Here is an 18,558-nt window from a genome sequence, read left to right on the forward strand (position 1 = left end):
TTTGTGGCCGTGCAGAAGGAATTGGTTAGTTTTCTTGACTACTGATCTGTTATTACACTTCTGAGCGGGTGGCAGTCTTCAGACCTTGCTGCAGCAAGGCCAAGTGATTGCCCTGGGTCCTTAGCTTTAAGGGAATGTCTGGTTTGGGGGATGCCAGAGCTGCGACATGACTCAGAGTGGTGGCAACAGTGCTGTTAAGTGGGGCAAAGGCAGAGCTGACATGCCCCCTCCCACTGTCACCAAACAACACAGGCCTGTCAAGGCCAGCTGCCTGGCAATGTTACCTCACTTCTGCCTTTTCACACTGGCTCCTTAGGCTGTGTTTTTTCTGCAAAATCCTACTTAACGGTTCTTCGGGATGCTTTCTCACAGTTCCCTTGTTAAGCATGCTTCAAGTTTTCACCCTAACTCACATTTCACTTGTGCAAAACTTTTATTTGTTAGGGGCGGGTGCTCCACCCAAGTTCTCAAATGGCCTTGCACAATTTACAGACCCTTGCAGACACTCCAGGGTGATGACTGGGGCTGTCCCAAACTCCCTGAGATGCAGGCTGTAGGAGAGCCAAGTCTCCTGGATCACGATTGTGAGCCACATGTGTCATTTTACATTTTCTAGTAGCCACATTTAAAAAAGGAAAAAGAAACAGGTGAAATTAATCTTAACGATAGATTCTATTTAACTTAACATATGACTAATATCATTTCAGCGTGTAATCAGTATAAAAATTATGAACGAGGTATTTTACTTTTTTTGGTATTGTTTTTTAATTCCATTGTGTATCTTTTAACACATTTCATTGCAAACTAGCCACATTTCAAGTGCTTGATTGCCACACATGGCTAGTGGTCCCCATATTAGCCAGAGTGGTTCTAGAATTATACTCAAAGTATAATCCAGGGCTTCCCTGGTGGCGCAGTGGTTGACAGTCCACCTGCTGATGCAGGGGACACAGGTTTGTGCCCTGGTCCAGGAAGATCCCACGTGCCGCGGAGCGGCTGGGCCCGTGAGCCATGGCCGCTGAGCCTGCGTGTCCAGAGCCTGTGCTCCGCAATGGGAGAGGCCACAACAGTGAGAGGCCCGTGTACCACAAAAAAAAAAAAAAAGGATAATCCAGTTAAGGATTACCTCATCACTCATCCGTGCCACTTCCAAGAGACCAGGACTCAGACCACTTCCAGATCTGGGACAACAAAGGAGGAAGCCCATACCTCCAAAATAAATTGTTCTTATTGACAATCGTTTATGTTTAATAAAGAAGCCGTAGATGGCGTGGAGTCATGCCGTACTGACTTGTGGTCCGGCCACCTGTAAGTCTTCAAAACCAGTGTTTCTCAAACTTCAGTGTGCGTTCTGGGGATGCAGTCCTTGGGATCTGATAAAATGCAGATTCTAACTCAGCAGCTCTGGGGTGAGGACCAAGATTCTGCATCTCTACCAAGCTCCTAGGTGATGCCTGTGCTGCTGAGCTCCCCTTGACAGGCTCTAGAAATGCAGTTATGTCTATGATTCTTGGAGCCTCCCTTGGGCTCTACCATCAGTAGAGTTCTCAGAGGAGAGAGTTCCCCTGACTTGTGAGAGACTGGACACCGGCCTGGAGAGGAATTGTCTCAAGGCATGAGTTTCCTTCCACGTCAGACCTTTCTATGCATAATAAGGAGATGCCACAAGCAATTTGTCATGCCAGCACCCGGTTTGTCCCTCCTGTCTTCCTTTGCGTCCCTGCCTGAGTCCAGCCAGTGGCGGGCAGCTTTCAGCAACAAAGGCCAGGGTTAAACGTGGCTTCGACTTGTCCTTGACCCCAGGTCTTCAGAGCTAAGAGCTTTGTCAGGAAACCAGGTCAGGGCAAGGCGAGGGGGTGTCCACTCAGGAATCTGAGGGACCTCGGAGCAGGTCTGAGGGCAGGGCTGCAGAGCCCCCGCCCAGCACAGAGCTCATCTGTGGCATCACAGGGTGGCGAGTGGGGAGCCCATCATGGCTGCTGTGAAGTCGTTTGTTCCTGGGCTAAACTTACACTGATGGAGTCCTCCCTAGGCCTGCAGTCCTCATCCCATCTCCCTCACTGTGAATATGCCATCCTGCCTATGTTTCTTTACTACTTGCTGAAAATAAAAATGTGTCTGTGTGTGGGTGGGATGAGGATGACAGCTGGGGCGAGCTCTTTGGAATTTGAAAGCATTCTCAACGTCCCTGGACCTATGTGTTTCTCACGCCTGACATCACCCCTCCGATCAGTCCTGAATAAACATCTTGCAAACCTCCCACTTGCCTGGGCATCTGAAGGACAACACACGCAACATCATTTCTCTCCGCTGACTGACAGCGGAGTTCAGCGTTCTCTGCAGCTTGCACCTGGCTGCAGAGGTGCGTGCAAGGTGTTTCAGGGCACAGCCATCACAACTCAGGCAACGCGAAGAGGGGCAGGAGCCTGCTGCCAGAGAGGGGCCTCCCCTGGACTGCTCCCCCAGGAATGGAGCTCTGCCCTTGCAAAGGGGAAGCTGAGCTGGCAGGAGACAAAGGTGGGTAGTGAATATCCACCAGAAGGCCCTGAAGCCGGGCAGATGTTGGGCAAAAGCCAGCTGATTAAAAAAGAGCCTTTAACTTCACTTTTTTTTTTTGAATGAGGAAAAAGGGCTGGGAACAAACTTTTAACTTGTGTCCTTCTGGGTTAAATCCTCAGATAGTCTGCTTCGATCAGTTTAGCATCTTCTGACCCCAGACCTTTTGGTCCCTGTGGTCTGGAGCAGATTTTATCTTTGTTTTAGAGATTGGGAAACTGTGGCACTGAATTAGGAAGTTAATTTCCCAAGGGGCTGTCAGTGGTGAAGCCAAGGAAAAGAACCCTATGGGGGAACCTGTTGGAACTGGCGCCATGTTGCTCCAGGACTCAACACGCACATTCATCCTGGTGTCTCAGACCTGTAGGGCTCCCGGAATGTACCTGAGGCCTTGTGATGCCCTTCCGCTCCGGGACACTTAGGGAGCAGCCTGGCTCTTTGCCACCCTTGCCAAATTCCAAGGGTGATGGGAAGGAAGGCAGCCAGGAACAGGGTTCTGGTTCTTTCTCTTCGTTTTCGTTTGGCAGCCACCCAGTGACTGGGCATGAATGACCGGGACAATCACCACCCTACCACATGTTGGGGGAGCGTGAACAGTCGGGCAGGGCCCCTTAGGGGATGGTAGGCTAGGGTACAGCCCCAAAGCAGAGGGTGCCATAGCTGGCCAACAAGCAAGTCTCAGGGGCCCTCGGAGGGGTGCCCCCCAAGGGGGCGGTCCAGGCAGAGGCCTGAGTCCCACCTGTGAGGGCAGCGGTGGAGAGGCCTGCTTTGCCTGTCTAGGGTGCTGTCCCTGCCGCACTGAACTGCCAGGACTCTACAGATGGGAGCAGGCTGTGGCCAACTTCCCCAGCTTTTGAAAATCCTGCATCTTAATTAGTTCCCTACTGCTTTTGTACATGGCCCACATTTTAATAATCTCCGGGCTTCTTCCACCGTTTTCTCTCTGATGTTCGGCGCGATTTCTCTTCTCCTCGAGGCAGTCCCGCCGACTCCTCCAGCACCCTCCCAGCCCGGGAACAACTTACGGAACGCTGCCGATGTGCCAAGCATGTGGCCTGAGATCGATGAGCCTGTCAGCTGGCTCCCTCTGCCCCCGCCTCCCCGTCTCCCGTGTGCGCCTCACAGGGATGAGCCAGGTGGGGTGGGCAAGACTGGGGGAGGCGGGGGCAGGGACCCGTGGAGCCCCCAGCCAGGTGTGAGCCAACGGACAGCGTGACCTTCCCCTGGCCCACAGAGGAGTCTGGCTGTGTCCTTCCAAGGGGGAAGGACGCTGAGCTCCCACCCCATATGTCAGTGCTTATCTGTCTCTGCGAGGGGGTTCCTTGAGCGTGGTATGGCGGGGAGAATGGATGCCTTCAAGTGCATCAGGGGGAAATGACCAGTCATTTATCTCTTTCCTGCAGTGTCAGAGCTGCAGCCATCCATCCTGGAGGCCGGCAACAGCAGCTTTTTCACAGCTCTTGTTGGCCTCGTGAGCTGGAGAGAGGTGGGCAGGCCACTCCGGCCCCTGCTTTGTGCCCTCCTGGCAGTCTGGGGGAAGGCGCTGGGTCCGGGGGACTGGGCCTGGGCCTATGACACTGCTCGAGTCTCGCAGGGCTCTGGGAGCCTGGGCTGGCCCAGGAAATGGGCGGCAGCTGGGAGTCGGCTGGGTGGCGGCGTGCACAGCTGCTGCAGAGTTTCCATGGCTGGGTTTTTCAGTTGGACCTGGGGGAACCATGTTTAGAGTGTAGGTTGTAAGGCTGTCGCCCTGTTACGCCAGGGCCTTTTCACTTGTATCTCTCCCTGCTGGAAGGCGCACATTTTGGGTGCAGAGGCCCACCCAATCCTTCATCTGTATCCCCAACACCCAGCACCGGACTTGGCACATGATAGGTGGACAGCAAAGATTTATTAAAGGGATGAAGGAAAGAAAAGTGCCTGGTGTCTGTTCCCAAGCTTGAAGAACATGGCTTAGCTCTCATCATGCCCATTGCACGGATGAGGGAGATTGAGTGGGAGAGGCGGAGCCTTCGGCCGCTGACCTGGCCTCCCCAACTAGCACCCAGCCTGGCCCGTGGGGCCTGTCCCAGCTTTGCCATCTTGCCTCTCTTTGGTTTTAGCCCATAGGGGCCTTCATTATGTCGAACAGCTGTGCTCTGCAGGAGACAAGCCCTCAAATAGGAATCACAAGGCCTGGGTTCAAGTCCAGACCTCTCCACCCACTGGCTGTGTGATTTTGGGCAGTCACCTAACCACTCTGGCCTTGATTCTTCATCTGAAATGCAGATCATGGCAGCTGCTCTGCTTGTTTCCCGGGGTTGTTCTGAGGGTCCAGTGGGAGGGTGGAGCTGGAGGACTTGGCACTATGATGCCACCTCCACGCAGTGCTGCTAGGTGGGCCAAGGGGGCCTCAGCCGACCCTGTTCTGTCCCCAGCATGTGTTCATTGCAGGCAGCTCACTGCCCAGCTGGAAGAGTGTGTGCTGTCTGGCCAGAATGGGAACACAGTCTGCGTTAGAGTCTTTGTTTTTTTTTTTGCAGTACGCGGGCCTCTCACTGTTGTGGCCTCTCCCGTTGAGGAGCACAGGCTCTGGACACGCAGGCTCAGCGGCCATGGCTCACGGGCCCAGCCGCTCCGCAGCATGTGGGATCTTCCCGGACCGGGGCACGAACCCGTGTCCCCTGCATCGGCAGGCGGACTCTCAAACACTGTGCCACCAGGGAAGCCCTGCCTTAGAGTCTCTTAAAAGCCCGAGTCTAGTATCTTCTATCCTGAGGAGAAAAGACCTGGCGTCTGGCTGTGGGATCTACCTTTCCCAGAACCACAGCTTGCCCAAGCTCACCCCTTGTGTCCCAGAACTGAGTCCTCTCGCATACATTGTCCAGAGCACAGAGATAAACTTGGAAGGCTTCCTCTCTGTTTTACTAACGCCTGTTATCCCGTGGCGCTGGGCCAGGCCTGTCTGGCTGGGTCTTTTCTCCTGCCCTTGGCCTAGGCTGATCTGCCTTCTTCTCTGAGAACTGTTCCTCTGTGGACTTGCTCTGGTATGGCTCTGTACCTGTGCCCCTTGGCACTGGTCACCCAGCCTCCTTCACTGTGTGGGGATGCCCCCTGCTCAGGGGCTAGGGGCCTGCCCTCTGGCTGTATCTAGCAACCAGGACATAGGCACCATGAGGACAGGGCCCTCTCCTAAGCGCTGGCTCGTTGGCGGGGCTCCACACCTACTGCAGTCACTCCTAACTAGTCTCCTCACTCTGCCCTCACCTTCCTTCAGTTGACTTCACAGTGATCCTGTTAAAATATAGCCATCATCAACCTAAATGCCCACCAACAGACGGATGGCTAGAGAAGATGTGGTGCATATATATAATGGAATATTACTCAGCCATAAAAAGGAACAAAACTGGGTCATTTGTAGAGACGTGGATGGACCTAGAGACTGTCATACAGAGAGAAGGAAGTCAGAAAGAGAAAAACAAATATTGTATATTAACGCATATATGTGGAACCTAGGAAAATGTTACAGATGAACCAGTTTGCAAGGCAGAAATAGAGACACAGACATAGAGAGCAAACATACGGACACCAAGTGGGGAAAGCAGGCGGGGGGAGTAGTGGTGGTGGTGGGATGAATTGGGAGATTGGCTTGACATATATACACTAATATGTATAAAATAGATAACTAAGAAGAACCTGATGTATAAAAAAATAATAAAATAAAATTTAAAAAATATACATAGGCATCATAATGTCACCCTTTGCTTGAAACTACCAATGGCTTCAGAATTAGAAGTCAGCATTCTCGCAATGGCCTACACAGCCGTTCAGGCCCCAGAACTCTCTGAACTGGGCTCCTACCCTTTCCCTGGCTCACTGTGCTCTGGGCAGATAGGCCTCAGTTTCAGGGCCTTTGCGCGATGGCGCCTTTGCTTAGGACGTCCTTTCCTATTAGCCGCATGGCCTCCTTCCTGCTCCTTCAGGCTCGTGCCTTCCTGGCCACATCTAAAAGTGGAACCGCCCTCCCATAACCCCCGATGCTCCAGCTTCCTCTCCTCTGCTCTGTCTCCAGAACATTGATTACCATCTGCCATACTGTGGGTCTTGCTTGTTTATGTCTTGTTTCTCCCCCACTAGAATATAACTTCTATGAGGGCAAGAATTTCTGTCTCTTGTTCACAGCTGTGTCCTTAGCACCTAGAACAGAGCCTGGTACATAGTAAGTGCTCAATGATTATTTGTAAAATGAATGAGTAGAGCAAGGCCTCTTCCACATGGTTCTGCTGTGATTTCCAAATCTGCAGCATGGACCCCCCTGGGATCGGAGCAGCATCTCGGCCTGTGAGCTGAGTCCCGTCCTCAGCCTCCTCTGTCCTCTTAACTGCTCCAGACTTGGCTTCCTCGCTTCCATTCCCCCTGGGCCCACGCCCAGTTGCAGGGAGCTGTGTCTCACCATGTCTGATGGTCTGAGAGCGTCAGAAGGTGAGGAGTTTTGCTGAGAAGTGCAAGGAGAAGGAGACTTTAGAAGGGGAAAAGGGGGGGCTCACATGAATTGAGCATCGTCCCTGTGCAGACGCTGTATATCCATTATCTCATCTGGCCCTGTAAAAACACCGGGAAGTGGGCTTTGTTGTACAGGTGAGGAGATCAAGGCCAAGTGTGCAGTGTAGGGTGCAAGAGCTGAGATCTCACCCCAGACAGCTTCTTGCACTTTCCAGCAATCTGTATTCCCTTGAATCATTTCACCACTCAGTCCATTCCCACCGTCCTTCCGCTCCCTCACCTTCCTGCTAAGTTGTATTGACGTGGTCTGCTGACCAGCCCAGTGGTGAGCTTCCTTTGATAGTGTGGGTGTTTTTCTGTGTCTCGGGGTGAGGGAATGCTTATCTATGCTGCCAACCTCTGGGTGCTGCTTCCAGGGGCCCATCATTGCGTGTTGGCTTAGGGGTGAGTGGGTAGGCACAGCAGAGAGTGGGGACCACAGGGCTCTTGGGGCCATGATCAGGCCTCCTGTTGTGTGCATATCTTGGGCTTCTAAAAGAAGCAGTAACGAGGGCCTGCAGGGTGCAGCCTGGGCGATGGGTCCTCATTGTGAACCTCATCTATTTTGAGCTTCATGAATCACAAAGCAGGGAGTCAAACGCAGCCAAGAAAATGGCACCCCTGAGGAATGCACAGATGGATTCCTGGGCCTGCCACCATCTCAGGAAATCAGGGCTTTGGTCCCCTCCAATCTCTTCGTCCGTAGGGTGAGAGATAACAATACCCCTCTCCTTCCCCGTGAGCCCGAGAGTCTGTTGGGCATAAATGAAAAAATGATTCCTAAGCTTCTTGCTCCTTGGTGTAAGCTGATGTATAAACCCACGGAAATGTGATGAGATTAACTCCTCAAAATAGTAAGTGGCCAGAAGAGAAAACCGCACATTTGTATTTTTAAAGAAAAACTAGCGTCAGGTGGAAAAAAAAATCTGAGCACTCATGATGTAGCAGGAGGATTGTCTGCCATTGTCTGTGGGGTTTCCACCTCCTTTGCACCATAACTCTATCTCCAGGCTCCTGCGTCAGAGAGCGCCCGTGATGGATGGACGGATGGATGTGCCTTGTCAGGGTGTTTCACCACGATTTCCCTGGGGGCAGTCTGTCTGTTGGCAGAGCACAGCCTCCCCAAAGATGGTATCTCTTGCAAACTCGACAGCTAACAGACAGCTCCTCTCTTTGTATATGTCCCCAAAGAAGAACTGTCTTAATCTGTTTTTTATATGGCATATTTTATTGTAATCCATATATGACTTGCAGGTTCCCAGTCCTCCATCCTGAGGCAAAAAATGCACGAGGAGTCAGAGGCTCCGTGAGCCTGTGACACCCAAGCGTTTGCATTTTTAAATGACCTGGGATTTAATTACTCACCGTGCTCCCATGTTGCACTTTCAGCCTCGTCTTGCCTGCATCCTGTTAATGAGCTCAGTGGTTCCAACAACCCAGTGGAAGCCTTGCATTTGGTGCATTGGGTGGCAGACTTGGAGCACCTGTGTCAAAAGCCTGTGGCTTTGATCTCCACCCGAGAGGATGGCTGCCCTGTCCACAGCCCTGGGGAGAAGCCATTGCTCTTCACTGGTGACTTTTTCTTTTTTTGTTTTGCTTTTATTTGTGCTTTCCTTTCCTCCCTCCCTCCCTCCCTCCCTCCCTCCCTCCCTTCCTTCCTTCCTTCCTTCCTTCCTTCCTTCCTTCCTCCCTCCCTTCCTCCCTCCCTCCCTTCCTTCCTTCCTCCCTTCCTCCCTTCCTCCCTTCCTTCCTCCCTCCCTTCCTTCCTTCCTCCCTCCCTTCCTCCCTCCCTCCCTTCCTTCCTCCCTCCCTTCCTTCCTTCCTTCCTTCCTTCCTTCCTCCCTTCCTTCCTTCCTTCCTTCCTCCCTCCCTTCCTCCCTCCCTCCCTTCCTTCCTTCCTCCCTTCCTCCCTTCCTCCCTTCCTTCCTTCCTTCCTCCCTCCCTCCCTCCCTCCCTCCCTTCCTCCCTTCCTCCCTTCCTTCCTTCCTTCCTCCCTCCCTCCCTCCCTCCCTCCCTTCCTCCCTTCCTCCCTTCCTCCCTTCCTCCCTTCCTTCCTTCCTTCCTCCCTCCCTTCCTCCCTCCCTCCCTCCCCCCCTCCCTTCCTTCCTTCCTTCCTTCCTTCCAAGACTTTCTATGCTTCAATCCTTGTTTGTCTGAGAGGTTTTTTCTTATTTGGAAACTGATTTGCTTCAGCTTGCACAGAAGCTGTCTCTGGTGTGATGGATCGTGCTGGAAGTCACCCAAGGAGTATCTCTGTTCCCAATTAGAAGTGCAGGCAGTGCTGCGTACGGGGGCCTGGGGAGGTGGCTGGCTTGGGTGACAGCTGCTGCCGCTCCGGAGAGAGTACCGATCCGTGGGTTTGTATCCATGTGTATAAAATCAGGCTAATTTAAAGATGAATTAGGTGTTTGTGTTTTAGACCATTTTCTTTTAATGTTAAGTGTTTGATGGCTCCTGTCAGGTTATGCGGTCCCCAAATTTGTGCAAGGGTCAAAATGAATACGCTTTTAAAGAATTATTAAATCTTATATCCAGATGAGCTGTATTAGAATAAAAACGAATCAATGAAATCCCTAAGGGCTCCATAGGGAGCGTGTCTAGGACGTGCATTGTGCAAGAGCTTGGACCTGTTACCTTATTTTTCCTTCCCTCTGGGACCTCCTGTGGTCTGGAGCCAGAGAATGTACCCTCTGCTGCTTTGTTGGGAGGGCACTGGTTAGCCTGTCACTCTGACCTTGCAGGCTTTACCCATAGTGCTTTGAAACCAGGGTTTGCCAGGGGTCGGCTAGAATGTTGTTCTGGAATGGTGCTTAGCCGGGTATCAAGTAGACAAAACTAAGAGCATATTTAACGTCCTTCCATTTTTTAGAAGCAAAATCATAGCAAATGTTCCTTTTAATTCTGTAAACCTGTGGTGTTTAATATGGTAGCCACCAGCCACATGTGGCCATGGAATACTTGAAATGCAGCTCATCTGAATTGAGATGCACTGTAAGCGTAAAATACTCACTAGATTTCAAAGACTTGATGTGAATAAAATAATGTAAAATATCGCAATCATTTAAAAAGATTGATTACACATTGAAGTGATCATGTTTTGGATATGTTGGGTTAGATAAAATATATATTAAGATTAATTGTGCCTGTTGCTCTTTCCTTTTATTAATGTGGCTACTAAAAAGTTTAAAATTACATGAATGGCTTGCATTATATTTCTATTGGACAGCATTGCTGTGCCATTAAATCAGAATCATTCAAACTTCGATAATAATAGCATGTAACATTTTTAGGACACTTAGAACATCCCGGGCTCTTTACTATATGATCTAATTTTGAATCTTGTTTTGAATTGAAAAAAAGCAAAGCCAAAATTGGTAAGCCTCCTTTTCCACTCTGTTTCTCACACTAGTTTTTGTGGGAATCTTTTCAGAGTTTCTTTATGCAGTGTAGTACCATGTTTAATTCTCACACCAACACTATGAAATAGATACGACGATCATCCCCATTTAACATATAAGGAAACAGACTTAGAGGTTTAGGTAACCAGCCCGTGGTCCCTTGGCTAATACATGGCAAGGCCAGGGTTTGACTCCAGGAGTTTCTGAAAGCAGAACTTCTATGAGCCAATTAAATATTTTGGTAATTAGGCAAGGATAATGCCACTAAATTTCTCTGTGACCCTGGGAAAGTCTCTGTGTCTTTCTGTGCTCTACTTTCCTCGTTAAGTGATTGGACTCCAGATGCTGTTGGGGGTCCCTTCTAGCTCTTCGAGTGTAGGAGAGCCCATTTCACTCTTCCCATTTTGCTTCTCTTCCCCCTCGTGCTTCTGACCCTGTGCCCATCTCAGAGGATCAGAGGACCAGAGGACCAACAGGGTAGACTGAATGATGGGAAAGCAGGATGGAGGAATGGTTAGCAGGGGAGGAAGAAGAAGCAGTAGGGCGAACAGCATGAGGGAGTTTACCAGCGATGGACAGCTCAGTACCGTTGTGCGGAGTGAACACCCCATGGGGATGTTGGCATAGAACAGAGCCCAGGACCTTGACACAGACCTGCCCTCAGCCTCAGCAAAGGTCTGCCCTTTATCTCGAAATATGAAAACTGTGGAGGTGGTCTAGGAGGGCAGTGAACATGCACAAAGGTTTGGGAAACGACTTTTCAGGGAAGGACCAGATCGAGGCAAGGTGAAGTCCGTATAGCGTAGAGATTAGGTGAATGGGTTCTGAGGCAGGTTGGGATCAAGGCTGGACTTTGCCCCTTACCAGGTGTCTGATACTGAGCAAGTTTAAGCCTCCCTAAGCTGCAGCGTCCTCATCTGTGAAATGGGATGATAACTGTGCTCAGCACTTGGGCGGCGGTGGGGATTAAGTGATACATAGCAATAACAGCTGACACATTTTGAATGTTTCCTATGTGCCAGGCACTCCGCGTGTACACAAACGTATCAGTGCTTGTTGGGACTCAGCCTGAGCCTGCAAACTTCTAATAAGAATACAATGAGTGGGGCTCTTGTCACAATCTTAACCGTATCTAGGAAAGAAGATCCTTTGGCTGCATTCTTGTCCTGCTGTGTGGCTTTCAGTGAAGTTACTTAACTTTTCTGAGCCTCAGGTGACTCATTTATAAAATGAGATGATAGGACTTCCCTGGTGGTCCAGTGGTTAAGACTCCATGTTCCCAATGCAGGGGGCAAGGGTTCGATCCCTGGTTGGGGAACTAAGATTCCACATGCTGCAGGGTGAGGCCAAAATAAAAAAATAAAAAAATAAGAAAAAGAAAGTGAGATGATTAAAGCAGATGATTTGTAAGGCCTTTTCAGCTCTAAAATACTGTGCAATTCTGGAAATAGGATTTATTTAGTGTTGAGAAGGCTAAGGGGGATACTAAAATATGAACTTCATAAATAAAAATATATATATGATGATTATAAATCTGAGGGATGGTGAACAGCTGTTCTCTTTTGGCTGAGGACAGGACATGAGGCAACATATTTTAATTGTTTTAGATTAATCATTTGGAAGCCTTTTGTGACTTGGGAGAAAGACTAATATGTCATTGGAGCAGGCTCTGGAGCTGCACACTCTGAACTCACCAAAGCAGACAGTTGGCTATTTTTCTGTGTGATGTTACTTCACCACACAGCCCTTCCTTGACCCCCGATCTAAAGTAGACACCCCCCACACACACACACTGTATTCTTTCTTCACATTTCACCCTGTTGCTTTTCTCTGTAGCACTTATGACATTTTGTAAGTGCATATTTATTTTTACTTAGCATTTAATGTCTATTGTTTTAAAATTTTATTTAATTTATTTTTTATACAGCAGGTTCTTATTAGCTATCCATTTTATACATATTAGTGTATATATGTCCATCCCAATCTCCCAATTCTGTCTCTTTAGATTGTCAACCATCTAAAGCCGGGTTGGTCGCTATTTGGTTCACCTACTATGTACCTAGTTCTAACATGGTGGTCATCACATAGCAGGTGCTCAGTAAATATTTGTTGAATGAATAAGTGGGTGAATGAGTTTCAGAGGTGGTTGATTTGGGGGTAGTACTTCTTGATGGAGGTGGATCCTCTGCTTGCCTTTTTTGGTAAGAAAATCCCAAAGACCTTGTCTTTCAAGGGACTTTAGATACTGTTTCTCCTTCCCACCATCATCTCCTGGGGGCTGGTCATGCATGGGTGTGAGTTTCTTCAGTTTTAATGGGCTGCCTGAGCACCCTTTCTTATGGGCTGGCCAGCCTGCATCTGGCTCTGGTGGAGGAGATAGAAGGGGAATGTGGAGCTCCATTTGAATAAAGGCCAGTGGAACGTGGGTTGGTTGTGCTTGTTATTTCTGTCTGTTCCCCCAGAACAGCCTTTTGCCCTTCTTTATGCTGCCCTGTGCCCCAGGAAGCTGACCTCAATGGCTGTATCAGTGAGGCTCCCTTACCCTCTGGCTTCTGGTTGAGCTTGGCCAGTGGGAGGGCAAAGCAGGAAGACAGGGCAAGGAGAGAGAGGTTGGGTGTGTTGTACCCGGGTTCTCTGGCCCGAGAGCTCTCCATGGCTCTCTCCAGGTCTTGCAAACACACTCTTTCTATCCCCCAGGGATAGCAGGGCTCATGATCCCCCACTGTTAACTGCCCTGGTGCTTCCCCATTCCTTGTCCCCTAATTCCTGTCCACACCTCTGTAAACTCCATACAGATGGGCCATTCGTTCCCCTGACCGTTTGCTCCGGCACCACCCCCTAATGGTCTTGCACCCATCTTACCTGATACACGGTAGGGACTACGCATCTAATCGCAGGGGATATGAAGTGCAGGGTCCGGGGAGAGGTTGGAGGAATATTTTGTAGTAAATCTGAGTATGATCGCCTGTACATGAGGTTTCTGTTTTTAATGAAAAAAACAGAAAAAAAAATACCCCAAAACAAACCAAGAAACCCTCAACCACCCTCCTTTGGGTTAGGAGTTGAAGAATTCTTGAGAAAGGGGTTCAGTTTCTCTCTCCGATTTCTCTCATGGGCAGGGCCGGCACTGGCTGCCACTGCTCAGGTGGCCCCATGATCTCAAGCCCCACGAAGCCAATCAGACTCTGATGTCTTCAGAACAGACGCCCCAGTGTGCGGGCACTGCAGCTCCCAGCTGCTGATCAGGGGCCTGTTAGGCATCTGCTCTCGTTCTTTTTCTTCACTGGGCTTCAGAGGCCTTTACTTCCCTGGTGAGTTGATAAGAACAGCCTCTCTGAGGTTGAAATAGCTTTTCATGGAGCAGACTGGAGCTGGGCAGCCAGCATGGCCGGGGGGAGGTCACGGAGTTGGCAGACAAGAGTTGGCATAGAGGGAGAAGATAATAAAACTTGAGGCCGACATTGGTGCACTGCTTTAGAGTTTTCAAAGCACTTGAATGTAAAGGAACACATTTATGCTCCACAAAATGGCCTGGTGGGGTGCTGGGCATTGTCGCCCTCACTTTGTAGACGTGCAAAAGGGCTCGGGGATCCTTGAGCGCCTCGCCCAAAGTCACGGAGCCGGAGGGTGGCAGAAGCAGGACAGAGACGCAGGCCGTCTGACCCCGTGTGCTTCTGGCGCCCCTTCTGCCCTGTCTCCGCCGTCTCTGAGGGAGCAGGCAGGGCTGGGCTCTGGCTCTGGGACTGTGAACTGGAGATGGAAACGCTGAACTCCAGTGTTCCTGTTCGTCCCGGAGGAGAGATCGCAGGCATCTTGAATCCTTGCCGGGGGCTGCGGTTCCCGCATGCCCCCAAGGGCCACCCTTCCTTTCCCTCCTATCTCTCCTGTTTCCAGTGGCCTGACACTGCTTTTCTGTCCTTGTTTTTCAGAAGTGGAGCTGCCTCTGAAGAAAGATGGGTTCACCTCAGAAAGCACCACCCTGGAAGCCTTGCTCCGTGGCGAGGGGATCGAGAAGAAGGTGGACACCAGGGAGGAGGAAAACATCCAGGAAATACAGGTATTTCTGTGCTTGCGGGACGGGTTGGGGGTGGCCCCCAAGCATCACCGTCGTGCTTCCGGAACTCCAGCCCCAGCTCTGGTCATTCTCTCAAGGGCCAGGGCTGCGTCTCAACTTCCCACCACAACTGGGAAGCTGGCCTTGGTCTCCCTGTTAGTCCACTCAAAACGTAGTTTTGGAGCCTACTGTGCGCCAGGCACCGTGCAAGGTCCTGGGGACACAGTGGTGAGTGAAACTGACCACATCCTCTTTCCCGCCCCCGGGAGCCAGCAGCCACAGCCCAGGCTTGGAAAGCTCGGTTGTCTGGGGCCGCCAGCCCCGCAGGGATCCCCACCGCACCCCTGCCTCACACACCCTCATCAGCTCTAGTTCACCGGCTGTCTTGTCCTTCCCCAGCACCACCCACCTGTCCTTCAAGGCCAGTTTAGAAGTCATCCCCCAGGCAGGTTGGTGGCTTCCATCCCCATGTGTTCACCACCCTCTGTGCACAGCATGGCTAAGGCTGCCACCACGCAGGGTCACCACGCAGGATTACAATGGTGTGCTCTGATGGTGTCTTATCTATGTGTCTTGAGCCCCCATTGTTGAATCCAATGGTTGGCACAGAAGCTCGTAATATTAATGAATACAAATATGAAATCATAGTTTTTAATAATTAAACATAATGAAATTATTAAAATTAAATTACATTAATACTTTATATTAAAATTATATATTTTATGTTATACATATGTTATACGATTACATATTTATTAATTTTATATCCAATCTAATATTTGCATATTAATTTATTAACATTGTAATTAAATGACTACCAGTAAAATGTTTGGTTTGCTTCGTCAGTACCACAGTGTGTGGGTTCCGTCGAGTCAGAGACCGTGCCTTCGTGTTCACTGTTGTACCCTCGGGGCCTTGCACGTGCTCAGCAGAGTCTGGTCTCAATAAAGGTGTTGAATGAGTCAGTGAACATGGCCTCCTTCTCTGCCATTCCTGCGTTCAGATGAATGGTCCAGTCTTTTCCGTTTGGTTGTCACAACATGGCTTATATTTGTTCCCTCCTCTACTTGTCAGACCTACAGCCCTAGTAAAGATCCTTATTGACTGAAACCTTTATATGTCTGACACACCTTGGAGTTGTCTTCGACCCCTGTCTTTCTCTCACACCCAATATCCATTCATCAGGAATCCTGTCCACTGTGCCCTCAACACAAATCCAGAGCGTGGCCCCTTCTCACCACATCCACCGCTGCTGCCCTGGTCCGAGGCACTCACATCTCCTGTCTGAACGGTTGCAGTTGCTTTCTAAGTAGTCCCCTGCTCATGGCTGAGAGGGAGCTCAAACCCTGCACTGGCCCCTGTTCTCCCGAGAAGAAGCCGCGGCCCTCTCCCCTCTCTCTGACTCGCTGCTTCCTCTCTTCCTGGCTGACTCAGCTCCAGGCGCACCGACCCTCGGCTACTCACACCAGGTGCGCTCCACCTCCGGCTGTGCTCTGGCTGCTTCCTCTGCCTCACGGCCCTCTCCCCATATGCTGGGCTCTCACCCTCACCTTCTTCCAAGTTTTGGTTCCTGTCTCTTCTTCTCTGTGAAGTTTACCCTGACCACTGAATGTAATACCACATCCTGTGCCCTCTCTGCCCCGCAGCACTCCCGATTCTCTTACTCTGCTTTCCTTTTCTTTTTCTTTTTCCCCATAGGTTTTACCAGCATCTAACATACTTTATAATTTACTGATTTATGGTGCTATTGTTTATTTTCTGTTTTCTTCTAGTAGGATGTAAACTCCTCAAGGGCAGGAATCTTTGTCTCTCTTGCTTGCACCCCTTTGTATCTCAAGACCTAAACAGTGCCTGCACATAGTAGGTGCACAGTAAACATTTATTGCGTGGATGCACGAGTGAACAGATTCCTGTGAGTTGCCCATCTCCAGTCTGTCCCCTCTCCATCATGTCCGACTTTGATAGCTGACCTTTCATCCCAAAACACAATGCTGCTTGTGCCATGCCCTTGTTTAAAAAACTTGGCTAAAACACTTTTGTTTCTCGCTAAATGAATCTAAAGTGATGAGTGTGATCTTCTTGGGCCTCCTCTCTCCGCTCCTAACCTAGTTTTCAGGCTTATTTCCCACGATTCCTTTACTCCCTCTGTTCTCCAGCCTCCTTCCCTCCGTGCCTCTGGTCATGCTGTGCCCTTTATCTGGCATGCCTTTTCTTCCATCACCACGTGTACAAATTCCACCCACCTATTAGGCTCAGCCCTGATACCACCTTCCCCATGAAGCCTTTCTTGATCACCCCCCACCCCCTAGTTCTCTTTTTACCGCTGGCATTTAGGGCACCTAGTACTTTCTTTTTCTTCTTCTTCTTTTTTTTTTTTTTTTTTGCTATTCATGTATTATCCCCCATTTTTGGACTTTTAGATCTTTGAAGTCACCGTCTGTCCCATCTGTATTGCCTGTTAAGAGTATTTTTGCTCAGTTGGGGTAATTTGACCGAGTCAATGAGTGGGACAGAACCATTGCCCAGAAGCCTTGATGCTCTAGAGAGAGGCAGCCCTTTCCTTTTCGAGTGGGCAGTGGGTTCGAGTCCTTCTCAGGCAGCATTGGGCCAGTATATGGGTCGTCATTGTCGAATCATCATCATCACCATCCTCCCCGATGTAACCAGAATGTCTACTATATGCAAAGCATGGGCCTACGACCTGCTGTGCTAAGAACTGAAACCAGGACCAAAAGCCAGAAGAGTTTACATGTTTTTATTGGCTTTGATTATTAAAATAAAGTGCACATGTAACAAATGGACTGTTTTGTTCATTTTTCCATTCATTCCATCAAAGTTTATTGAGTGCCTCCTCTGAGCAGGCATTGTGCTGGGCTCTGGGGTAACAGGGAAACCAAGAGAGACCTGTCCCCTCTGCTCATACTTATTTTGTAGCATGACATACAGACAGAAAGCAAGTAAACAAACAAGTAAAGTAACTGCATTTCAGGATAAATGCCATGAAAAGAACAGAGTGTGAAGGCTCAGCATAAGAGGAGGGACGGATTCTAGGTAGCATCCTAGGGGAGACAAGGGCTATACCCCGGTCCTGTGAGATGAGAAGGAGCCAGTAAAGTGAGGAACCTGGAAAGGGCTTTCTGGGCAGAGGAACAGTGCTCTTGAAGGCATCGCGATAGTTCTGAGCTCGTTGTGTGCAAAGAACAGAGGCTGGTGTGGCTGGAGCAGGGTGCCAGGGAGAGAAGGGCCGGGGAGGCACTTGGAGAGGTGGGCAGGGCCAGACCTGCAGGAGGCTCTTGGATTCATGGGACGTGAAAAAGGAAGCCATTTGGAGGATTTTAACCAGGGCAGTGAATTTGTGTTTCCTTAAGACCCCTGTGGATGCTGCATGGAAAGGAGACTGGATGCAGGGCCAGCAGTGCAAGGAGGGAAATAGCAGAATTTTGCACTCTTCCAGCTGGAGATAATGGTATCTTTAAAGAGGAATTCCTCTGATACACACACAATTAAAAAAAAAAAAAAAAAGAGGAATTCCTTCTTTTTTAAAAAAGCACAACCACAAATGATCATTATCATCACCGTAAAGACTGGTTAGAGTAACAGGGAGCAAAGTTGTTTTAAAATGTGTTTATTTTCCAGATAATGTCCTTGGACAGGGAATGCAAGTGTGTCACGGGGGATGAGCTGCATCTCTAGTTGGACACCCCTGCCCTTCATTCCTAATACAGGATGCTCCCTCTGCTTCCTGAGCCCTGAATACGGGCTTTGTTTGTTAGGAACTCCTGGCTTCTCCCAAATTGTGTAGAGAGGCTTCTGGTGTCAGGGCCACGTCGCAGGAAATGCAGAAACACAGGAAATGCAGAGACACAGGAAATGCTGCTGTCACATGTGAGGCCTGGGGCTCGGACCAGAGGTTCTAGAGACACAGGGAAGCCAGTGAGAAGAGGGAGGGAGAAGTCAGTTTTCTCCAGGATGTTGAAGCTGTGCGGCACATCTAGGGACTAGTGCCTGCACAGTTTTCACCTTTACCAGCTT

The 18,558-nt window shown here is 49.9% G+C and overlaps 1 protein-coding gene across 7 annotated transcripts in view; it reads left to right on the forward strand.

Annotated features, from left to right (window-relative positions):
- Positions 1-18,558, forward strand: part of DPF3 (double PHD fingers 3) — a 257,874-nt gene that overhangs the window by 123,337 nt on the left and 115,979 nt on the right. For all 7 annotated transcript variants that reach the window (XR_013827307.1, XR_013827308.1, XR_013827309.1 and 4 more), the window contains exon 4: positions 14,402-14,529. Coding sequence is in view for 3 of the 7 variants with exons in the window: in XM_079914741.1 (XP_079770867.1) it covers positions 14,402-14,529 (128 nt within the window). In the remaining 4 variants the exon portion in view is untranslated. The remainder of the gene's footprint in view (positions 1-14,401; positions 14,530-18,558) is intronic.

The sequence above is a fragment of the Stenella coeruleoalba genome, assembly GCF_951394435.1.
Source record: "Stenella coeruleoalba genome assembly, chromosome: 2".
NCBI lineage: Eukaryota > Metazoa > Chordata > Mammalia > Artiodactyla > Delphinidae > Stenella > Stenella coeruleoalba.